The sequence below is a fragment of the Oryzias latipes genome, chromosome 14, assembly GCF_002234675.1.
Source record: "Oryzias latipes chromosome 14, ASM223467v1".
Lineage (NCBI taxonomy): Eukaryota > Metazoa > Chordata > Actinopteri > Beloniformes > Adrianichthyidae > Oryzias > Oryzias latipes.
Window position 1 is genome coordinate 15,511,134 of NC_019872.2, and position 11,261 is coordinate 15,522,394.

Consider the following 11,261-nt stretch of genomic DNA (forward strand, 5'->3'; position numbering starts at 1 on the left):
TGAACAAATACGAATCTTGAGTTATTCTTTCTAAAAAGAAAAATAATTAAATAAAAGCAATTAAAAAAGACACGGACAGGAAATTTAAACAATTTATAAGGTGAATGCACTAAGTTCAACTTTATTGCAATTATGGGTAATATCGCATTGTTTCCATATTCGCGAAAAAAAAATTAATAAGCATTACAATTCTATAAGAAAACAAGCATGTTCACTGTTATAAGTAGATCTAACCTAGAACACAGTTATTTTTTCATTTTTGCAATTTTTATTTTTGGCGTCTGCAATCTGTCTGCCTGTGTGTTTAAGCGAGGACGCAGGGATCTGCTCCACTATGATCATCCTCTGCGGCTGGAACACGCATTCCCGCTCATCAGCAAAACGCAGTGGAGGCTGGACGTCAGGTAAGACCGGCTGTTTGATTTCTCTGTCTTAAAAACAGGACAAATCGGGTTGAGATTATTGAGAAATGAACAATAAAGCCAGAGTTTTCCTGCAGCTTCATCCACCTCTTGTGGCTGCCTTGCAGCTGCAGAGGACAAAGTGCACGCGCACGGGGAGAGAACCTGCAGATTGGCGCAGTGCAATGAAACTGCATGGGCGTAGACTCATCTGCATTGGGGCTGCAAGCAGCATCAAGGCCCGCTTTCACGGTGTGCTGTATTGCAATGGCTCCGCAGAATGATGCTGCCCTGCATCCTCTGTCATTGGAGTTTCTGGGGACACAAATGTCTGCAGTTTTGGTCCAAATGGGTTCTGGTTCTGCACGTTCACCTCCGTTATGTCCCTATAGCTGAACTTCTTAACGCAGTTGACGGGACGTGAAGTTCTGACCGGACCCTCACTGGTATGGAGCTCCATCTGCTGCTTGCGGCCTGCATCCTCTTTGGCAGAGTGATGATGACGCACCAGTATCACAGTATGTTTCCTCCTCCTCCTGTTTTTAGTTTGTCACTGTCCAGGAAAGAATACCATTCATATTGTATTTGACATATTGATGTTATTTTCCAAAAATGGAGCAATCTGTCAAATGAAATACAAGTTTGAAATATTTTAATTTTAATTCATGTGATCCACAAGAGATCCAAATTTGCTCAAAAAAATAGTCTAATAAAGAATAATAACACACTTATCTTCACATTTTTGTTGTTTTGTGTTTTCTTATAGGTTTTCCTTTTCATATTCCATCATATTGCTTTGTTCTTGCTTCTTTTTTATCAGTTGGCTAAAAGTTTTCTCAATAATGAAAGTCAAATCAATTCTCCTCAGTCTAGTAACATCATCAGAAATAAACATTCTAGATCTTCTTTATTTTCGTTCAATGATATTGCCCTTTCAGCCGTTTTTCAACAAGTGTAGAGAATTTCTTTTTCTTTTTGGGCTACATTTAGGTTGTATTTGAGTTCCTTTGGAAGTATGCAGACCTCAAGATTAAAATAAGTGAAAGCTAAATATAGTTATTAGCCAGCAAATACCCAGATTCATCATCATCATCAGATTCCACCAGCATCATGTGGATATTAAAATCAGTTATTGTCTGTTAAGGTCTTACACGTTCCTAATTGTCAAGAAACAAAACATAACTGAGGTCTTGGATGGTACTGTAAAGCATCATTTTGTGACGGATTGGCAAAGGAGGAAACCCAGGAGTAGGGGGGACACACCACAGATCCTCAACTCAGCAAAGGGGTTTAATGTCATTAGTGAACAAGCCAAAAACTAGGAAAGGTTCAAAGATTCTCCAACACTAAACACAGAAAAGCCACACCTTATAGGAGCTTAATGAATTCATAGCTGGCGTGACTCACAGGAGATTTCAGGGCAAGGGAGGATCAGGAGAAGTCACAGCCTGCCAGACTAATCAAACATTTCATGACACAGTTATATTTGTGTAGGTCACAAAGTTGTAAAGTGTTTTAGTAAAATATATTTAAAATGCATTTAGTAAAATAAAAACACCAAATCACAACTACGCAAAATATAAAATGATATAAAGGGGTGGGATTTAATAAATTTGCTTCTTCCAACTCCTTTTTAAAGCCATAAATCAAACTGTACTTGACTTTAGTTAATTATCATTATTAATTAACCTAATGTGACCTAAGTGAGAATTGTTTTACTGCATAAATCTCAATCCTGAGTAATTACACTATTAGGAGGATGGCATCTCATTCTTACATTTTTGTTCATTTGTCTTTGTTCTTTTATCTATGTATTTTTTTATCAAATTGATTTTTTTTTATATTTGTGTTTCAAAACAAAGAAATCAAATCATAATAATTCTGCCATTTAGCCAGCAGGGAGCAGCAAACTGGTGGCTCTTCTATTCTCTGAGATTCTAGAGAAGGATTTTCAGCTAAATTTACAAATCTAAAAGGTTCTAATGGTTTTATCACCTTGTATATATTATCTTAATTCAAATATACAATATTAAACTATAGAGAAGGTCAATTTAAAACCTTTTCTTCTTTAAAACTAAATAAAGTTGTTGTGTTTTACATTATTACAGCCGCATGTAAATATTTTAAAGGGCTCTTTAAACCCACATGAACATATTTTCCGAAGTTCCAAACAAATAACAAACACATTCCTGCAGGGAAAAATGATGTTATCCACTCCCTGAGATAACCCTTTAATACGAGGATCCAAAAAATGTTTTTAACTTATAAGACAATAACAGTTTTGTATTCTGAGGGTCTCCTTTGGCTTTTTCTTTTTTTTCAGTGAACCCCATCTATACGTATTTCTTTACACCACAAGGGCCCCAGATGTTTCCCTGTCTCACTTATCTGGAGAGAAATGTCAGGGTGGACTGCGAGTTCCTGGCCACCGACCAGGTCCCCGGCCCGTACTGCGAGTATCGTCAGGACAGCCGGCTGGTGGGCAGCACCTACCCCAACATGGTCACCTACGTATCCACAGACGACCGCAGGAGAAGCAACGTCAGCCTAGTCTCTCCCAGTCTGTGCCGCCTCACCTGGGCCCCAATGGCCGACGAGAAGCCTTACACCTACACCTGCAGGGTATATCAGGGCAACAGCTGGAAGGAGAACAGTATGGCGGTTCATCACAGTGAGTCCTCACCTTTTGTCTCTCTGTTTGGTCTTTTAAAGCCCAGGAGGACCTAAAACATTCTCCTCTGTTTCAGGAATTCTTCCGATCTGCTGTGCAGTGAGTGTCATGTTCAAAACAGCACCATGGTTTTTGACTCTGGTGATATCACTTCCTGTGGCCGTGGGTCTCGTAAGTCCTTGAGGCGGAAGGGTCACATGAATGGACATTATGGACAAATATTACATGTTCATCATAATCAAAGAGAGGCAATGCAGCACTACAACTGTTGATGCAGCAAAGTCAGTACAGAATCTTTTCTCCTTTAGAAACCCCCCCCCCCCCCCCCACAATGTCTAAAGAGTGATCGAGTGAACGCACTTTCACCTTCAAATGTGTAACAGAAGTGGGAAAAGGACATGGAAAATAAAGCACTTATATGTACGCTCTATTTATTCTTTTAGCAAAAATAAATCATTTACCTCTTAAAACCTTTTTCTTTATGTCTTTGTTTGAAATCACTAAATTTCATGTGAGATTTCATCATGTTTCATATCTTAAAACCTTTGTAGTGCATTTTTTCAGGAAAAACCATGGCCTATTCATTTTATGGTTTTTTTTTAAATTATTTCTGTGCTCATGAACTTTGTTTAAAAGTGTCAGTATTAGCAAACATTCATGCCCATTAAAGGGATCATTGTTGATGCAATTGCAGCGAACCAGATGTCTGTCTATGAGGATGCTCAGACACTGGCTTTTGTTGGCTCTGAGCCATTGTTTGGCATGAACACATGCTGTGTATTTGTCTCATTGGCTTCTGATGGGCAGAAAAAGATAGACGTGTTCTTCTTTGTGCTGTAGCCACTAATTTTCACTATTCTGATGTTTACTTCATAGTTGAAAATGAAGCTTTTATTTTTTTTGATTTTTCTGGTAAAGAAATTGAGGATTACTTAGTGAATTTTCCATTTTTTCAGCTTCTTCATTAAGAAAAGATCGGAACTAATAATTGTAAATAAATTAGTAGACTTGTATTAGGTCAGTTAGCAGAAAATTTTTCAACTATGTGGCCTTAACAATCTTTGATGGATAAATTATAATGATATGGTTATTTTAAAAAAATTACCCACTTAAGATAGTTGAACGGAACAAGAGTGTTAATGTATTTATCTCTGTTGTAAATTTGAGCAGGTTTTATTGGATGCATGGGAACAAACTTATGTAACAAGCCACCTAGTGGTCACTTGGTAAACTGACCTGGCTCAACAAATGAGGCTCCAACAGGAAGTTGAATTTCTTCCCAGTTTCCAGATACAAGCAGCTCGCCCCAGTATTATTTTTTGATCAGCCATATTTTTCATAGTTAGTGAAGTTATACAATACCCAGAGATGAGAGCCAGTCTTGAATAAAGCACGTTGCTTAAAATTTGCAGTAAAGTGTTCAATGTCAACGCTGCACAAAACTGTAAATTAGTTGTGTTTCAGGAACTGATACAGCTGAATACTTTACTAAACCTGGCCTTTGGACACATTACTAATAATTTAGCATGATCCAAAAAAAAACAACAACAAAAAAAAAAAACAACCATACTGACAAACTCATATACCAAATTATTTCTGCTGTGTAACAGACCTTCCTGTGAGCTCAAAGCCACTTCTTGACAAAGATAACTGCTTGTCATTCTCTTCAAAAATTCCTCTGATTCATTGAACTATTGCTTAATGTTCTGCCCTGTGCAATGAGAACTAAGAAAATGAGTTTCAGTGTTTCTCTGTGTATATATAAAATACAATATTATATAAACACTAATATCATATATACATTACAATATGAAATATTGGTTTACACATTTAAACACTTAATTCTTTATTTCGTGACTACCTTGGTTTTTGAAAAATAGCCCTCAGCATTTAAATGAAAGATGTTGCTAATTTTTGCACATGATAATAAGTATATTTTCAAATTTTATTTAACCGACTTCATTTCTTTCTCAACATTGCACCCCCCTACAAAAGGTATATCACAATGTTACAGGCTGAATTGTCGTGTCACACTTTTTGCAAGCAACCATGAAAATACTAAAATAAACCCAAAAGGACTGTAATACCAAAGTACAGTTTTGCATATATAGTGATATAAAACGTTTCCTCTTTCTTTAAGCATTTTGTTTGGTATAATGTGGTTTTCTAAACACAATAATACTTTTTTGGTGTGGATGCTTGAGTTACAGAACCTAGAAATCCCTTTATTCTGGATCTTGACTCCAAGCTGGTTGCAAAGATAAAAAATGAATGACTCCTTTTACTTTGACAGGAATAAAAAGCAACATTTCAAAAGTCTGACATAACAGAGATGCAACACGATCCCCTTCCAGAGCTGTCAAGAATTAGGATCAGAGTTTCTCAGGTTGCTTTTATGTGCAGTGGTTCCACATCATAAAGAGACTTTGATTGCCCTCAGTGTGTGGCTTCTGCCCTTCTACGTTTACCCAGAAAGAGTCCAGATCAGCTGATAAAAATGAGGGCCTGTGACAGGAAATGTGTTGCACAGCAGGAACTGGATTTCGTCATTTTGGTGTGTGCATTTTGACGCTTTGTATATGTATTAATGTTCACACAATTCCTCTTCAACAACTGTTTGATTTTTTTGTTCTGTCTTTAATTAAAAATGTCAACATTAAATTAAAAGGTTATGCTAATCTTTTAACTAAAAATGCCTTTTTTTGTTTCATCACTTTATTGTAGCTTCATTGTTAAACCACAACATGTCAAGTCAATAGTGTGACCAACTTGTAGAATAAAGGTTATGCGTTCCAATGTTTTTTTTGTTCTTTTCTGATGCCTTTTTGGTAAAAAAATAAAAAAAATAAAAGTCATCCACCTTGAAAAATGGAAATGAAGCTCTCATTTCTCCCCTACTACATATTATCCAACTATGAAACCAACCAAAAAACAACAAACCTCATATATATTGAGGCCTGAAGCTGCTTAGTTTGAATTTGACAAGCCCTTTTCTACCTCTTGAACACTAGATATAACTAAAGTTGCCATCAGTCTTCTCTTTTCCATTTGTTTTTTCTTTTCTGCTGAAAGAGTTGTATCAAACACAACTATATGTTAATGTCAACTTTGATAAAATAAGCTAAATTTAAAAAATAAAGACATGAAACCACATAGCAAAATACTAGGAAACACCTGTGTGAGTAATAATCATTAAGGCTTTTATTTTTCTTTGTGAAAATGTCCGCTGGTTTGCAAAAACTGAATCTTAAGAAAGTAAAAGACTCTTATTTCAGAAAAATTGTCTTATTTTCTGTCTTGCAAGAAAAAATATTTTACCAAGAAAGTTTTTCAATTGAAAAATAACCTCAGTTGAAGAAACATTTCTAAGATACTAAAATTTATTTCTTCAGTTAACAACACGTTTTTTTACCCCATTGGCAGATTTTTATTGTTTTGCTTATTTAAAGAAAATCTGTCAATGGGGGCACTTTGACTCATTTCTAAAGGACCTGTTTTGGCAGTGCAGGGTTAAACTGAGGTTTTATGTTAACATAATTAAAAGAAATGCTTGAAAATTACACCGTTAAGCAGCTGCTGAAATGATCTGCAAATCTGAGGTATTTTCAGCATGTATTTTTTTTAAATCAATACTTTGATACTTTTTTTTTATATTTTCAGAGACCTTGCAAAGAAAATATGCTGAAAAAATAAAACATATTATTTTCTTTGAGCAGATAGAAAAGGTGGATCTTTCCTTTCTGGACTGCAGTGACTTCTAATATGAGTACTGTGATTGAACCACCTATTACTGTTTTTCTGCAACAATGTCTGTAAGGGGAGATCCGTCTGCTAGACCCCAGGATTCCCAAAAGAACTGTGGTGGCTGGATTTATGCTGGCTGCAAAACTTATTCTAAGGAATTGGACAAATCAAAAAACAAAACAGGACTCATATTTTTAATAAAATGGGGTAAAAGTTATTTTTGCTGCTCATTTTCCTACCCGGGACCTAAGACGACTCGATCTCTGAGGCACCGCCTTTCGCTCTGATGTGAACTTAGAGTCGGGCTTTGCAGCGTTTCTGTATTTTCCCCATAAAAAACAAACAACATCAAAACTTCTACAAAGATGGATGTGCATATTGTGGTTCCTTACAAAAATCATCCGATCAGCGCTAGCTCTTTGGAGAACGTGGGTGTGTGTGTTAGCCTGGGGGGCGGTCCTGGCAGCCCAGACTCTTCCTGGAAGGACTTGTTCCTCACTTTCCTGCATATGAATGTAAGAACCCACAGGTTTTCCTGGGTTGGGAGGAGCTGGTGCTCAGAGAAATACGTGAATTGATCAAAATACCACTTTGGTGTTGTTTTTTTCTGAGGAATGAACATTAAAATATAATTAAAACCTCAGAAAAGTTGATTTTGCATGATATAGGGCCATTTAAAACACACTATAGTGAGTAGAAACGTTTATTATTCTTTATTAGGCACAATATCTTGTGTATTATCTAGCCAGTTTCTAATTCTGTTGCTTTCAAAGTTTTATCAAATGTCCTGAGGAAAAAATTGCTTCATATCCCCTATTATGTCAACCTAATACTCATGGATTTTGGCCGTCATTCAATAACCCTTGATGCCTGCACTTATTTCCAACTATGAAATAAAAATCACCCATGTTTATCCCTGTCAAGTAGATGTTAAATTAAAGGCAATTTTGTAGCAGAAGTGGTCTGATGCATGTTTGCATCATTAGGAGTCAAGGGTTTTATAGCTTAAAAGAAAAGGTTGTTGTTGCGCCATAAGCAAAAACTAGATCCTTTTTTGGGGACAGTATGTTGTTTTGGATCCCTGTTTATTTAATTAAAGTTATAATCACATTTTGGAGTCTTGAAGTGGTTTTTAAACACTTCCCAATGCAGTCACCTCCAGTAGATTGGTGCTCAGACTTATGGGTAATTAACATTTTTCTTTCTTTCTTTCTGTCTTAAGAATTATGTGAACAGACTGATCAGCAGGCTGCTGCCAGGTTGATCTAATCACATATTAATCTTTATTTAACCCCCCCTGAGAGATCCCAACATGGGCTGCATCTGCAATTCTGGGTGTGCAAGTGCATATCATGCTTTGTGTTATCAAAGGTCCAAGAGCCCAAACCAGCTAATTTCCTGGGTTTGCGCCTGGATCACACAGATAAATTAGCCAAACCCACACTTGCTGCGTGTCCACTCCTGGCAGTCCGCAAAGGTTCATCTTATTTATCCAGGCAGAGCTGGAATAATCTCCATCAGCCCTATAGACCCAGCCCTTTTCCACCCCATGCAGATGTTAACAAAAGCTGCTTTGCTTTTTCTATGAGTCAATTAGGAGCAGAAAACAGGAATGGAGTCACAGCAGGACACATGTCTGCCATGAGATAATGTTTGTGGAGCAAATCTGGTTTGTGCTGCAGAATAAGCCCTTCACTCAGAGAGACAAAGACAAAAGCTTGTAATTTGGTAAATTACTGCCAGAGGTTATTCTGAAGCTAGTTATAACTTCATTTTGCTTTATTTTTAACATAGAGTTGTACATGGGGGTTGAAGTCCTCCACTACCGACCCTTAGTGTGTGTTTTTGTGTTAATATGAAGCTGACACTCTACAGCTAATCTTTTCACACTGAATTTTTTTATTTAAATATTTCTAATTTTACTAATTTATCTGTTACACAGATTCAGTTTTCAGTAGACTTTTAACCTATCTTTAGTTTATTGCTTTTACTTGGTTCATATCAACATTTTTATGCCAGATTTTTGGGATCTTGTTTTAGCCAAGCAAAGATAGTGTACGATCCTTATGACACAACATGTGGTGAGCTTATTGAGAAGAGCCATCAAAATATGAGTATTTGAAGATTTTAAGATGCTCAACCTTCACCAATAATTGCTTTGGAGTGACTTTAAACAAAAATACAATTAAAAGTAGACCCTCTTTATTGTCCTGAAAACCAGTTTCAAAGTAAAATAATATCTTAGCTCCAGTTGTTTTGTATTCATGCTTGTTTATTTCCATCTCTTGATGCAAAGTTTCTCTTGGCAGACAAAAACTATAAAACTTAACATTTTTATTGATTACAGTAAAACTACCTAAAACCAATACTTTGTAAAACATTAGAGAAAGACTATGTACCTAATAAATATTGTTACTTCATCAGCTCTGAATGAATGTTAATTTGATGAGAGAGTGAATACACCTATGAATAATTTTCTTTATGATCATCTTAAGGTGTGCAAAAAAACAGTGGCTGCAGGGAAGTTTCGTGGTCTGTGGTTTCTTAGTCTTTTTTTATGTTGTTCTTAAGTATTCTAGTGTTTTTCCCCTTGTTTGCATATTTCTGTACTTGAAGGAGTTTCCTCTCGTCACTTCCTGTCTAATTTTGATTTTATTTAATATTTCAGATTTGTTTAGATAAATAAAAAACTTTTGTTTTGCTCTTACCTGATTTCGGTAATTTGCAGGTGAAGCTTTTGAATTTTATCTTTTTTCACTTGGATATAGTTGTTCATTGTTAAGACCCATTCACACCAGATATATGATGCACGCTCAATAACATGTTAAACCCGTGTTAAAATTCGTGAATGCTTAGTTCACAGTAGACAAGGAGGGAGAGGCGTCTTCTTCTTCTTTTTCTACTGTTTATCAGCGCATTTCCACTACCCGAAGCGGTGCAAATCTCACGAATCTCGCTCCAGGCTTTTTCTTTCACAACTCTATTCTGATATATGAAAGACTTGTTGCCATAGAATCCCAGTTGGACACAAACCACAATCATTAATTTCTCCTTCATGATCAATCTTTAAACGATTGGCACGTCCGTGAATTAAAAGGAACTCCATCCAATAGTCACCATCAAATCTAAGTCCCTGATTGGCCAAAGTTTGACCTGGTTTAACTTTCAACGCATATTCAGTGGATTTTTTTACATAAAGCCTGAATTGGTTGTGGAAACGAGCATTGCCACAACCATTTTTGTTGCGTTGAATGCGAGAGATTTGAACGGGGACGCCTGAAACGCACATTTACACAGACTTCTCACTGGAAGTGGCCGCTTGTGCTGTGGGCATTGTAGTTGATACATATTTTTAAACATTTTCTGTGCTGTTTCTTGGAACACATGGTGCTCTGAGGCTTAGTATAATCGCACACAGTTGGCACATTCTCTCCAGCTTTAATGGGTACTGGATTTTTTTTTACAAGAAATAAATCATTTTGGGAACAACAATGACACGACACAGCATTTTTTTGAACATTTTATTAAGCTGACATGACAGAACAAAACAGCGTTGCTGTTTAGCCCATAAAATGAAAAGAAGAGTACTTTTGCATTAGCATTCTACCATCAAATGGTGATGAGGTCATTCAGGGACATTCAATTAGTGTCCAGAGAAGTCTAGCAAGAGGGGATTTTCATGGAAATGTTGCAGCCAAAAGGCCAAACCTCCAACAGGAAACCGAGTCCAAGAGAGTCAAGTTTGCACACAAACATAAGAGCAGTGGTGCAGAAAAATGACAACAGGTCGTCTGGACTGATGGGTCCAAATTTGAAATATTTGGCTGCAACAGAAGGAAGTTTGTTGGTCAAAGTTGGAGCAGTACTATGATGAGTGTCTGCAGACAACAGGGAAACATGGCTTCTTTGAATGCTTATGGTTATGGTTGTAATAGTGTTTTCATTACTGAGAGATTCTGGCAAATACCTATTCATCATGTAAAACCATCATGAAGGTGTATGATTGCCCCAAATTTATTCTAAAGCAGGACAACAACTCCAAACTTACGCAAAGTCATTATGACTGTCTTCAGTGTAAAGAACAAGAAGTACAGGAAGTGATGGCTTGGTCTCCACAGAGCCCTGATCTTAACATCAGGGAGTGTCAGGAATTACACGGAAAGACAGAGGATGACAGGAATCCCACATCCACTGAAGATCTATGGTTAGTTATTTACTAACAACCTTCCAGCTGAGGCCCCCTAAAAAACTGTGTGCAAGTGTACCTAGAAGAACTGATGCCTCTTGAAAAGCAGAGGGTGGTTCGATTGCTTTTTCATTCATATACTGCATTTTGCTTGATGCTACTAAAAACATAACACACACACACATTTGAGAAATGTGCTTTACTCTTAAAACAAAAAGACAAACTCCCAGAAGAAAGATCAGACCAGTCTGAAACCTGA

General features: G+C 36.8%; 1 protein-coding gene across 3 annotated transcripts; it reads left to right on the forward strand.

The window, feature by feature from the left end:
- The first annotated feature begins 248 nt into the window (after nt 1-248).
- LOC111948670 lies at nt 249-5,872 on the forward strand. 3 transcript variants are annotated; one of them, XM_023962725.1, is made up of 4 exons: nt 249-404; nt 794-919; nt 2,761-3,072; nt 3,149-5,872. In XM_023962725.1, the coding sequence occupies exons 2-4, from the start codon at nt 850-852 to the stop codon at nt 3,253-3,255; spliced, it is 489 nt and encodes a 162-aa protein (XP_023818493.1). In that variant the 5' UTR covers nt 249-404; nt 794-849; the 3' UTR covers nt 3,256-5,872. The 3 variants fall into 3 exon arrangements, with proteins under 3 accessions (XP_023818493.1, XP_023818490.1, XP_023818492.1); XM_023962722.1 differs by having other exon boundaries at nt 262-404; nt 2,725-3,072; XM_023962724.1 differs by having other exon boundaries at nt 391-919; nt 2,725-3,072.
- The last annotated feature ends 5,389 nt before the right edge of the window (nt 5,873-11,261 follow it).

Excerpts from the sequence above, each read along its gene's own strand:
- LOC111948670 (XM_023962722.1), top strand. The coding sequence starts at position 850 with ATGGAGCTCCATCTGCTGCTTGCGGCCTGCATCCTCTTTGGCAGAGTG. Across the intron at positions 920-2,724 it reads GATGACGCACCAGTATCACA|TGAACCCCATCTATACGTAT; the intron begins GTATGTTTCCTC and ends CTTTTTTTTCAG. Across the intron at positions 3,073-3,148 it reads CAGTATGGCGGTTCATCACA|GAATTCTTCCGATCTGCTGT; the intron begins GTGAGTCCTCAC and ends CCTCTGTTTCAG.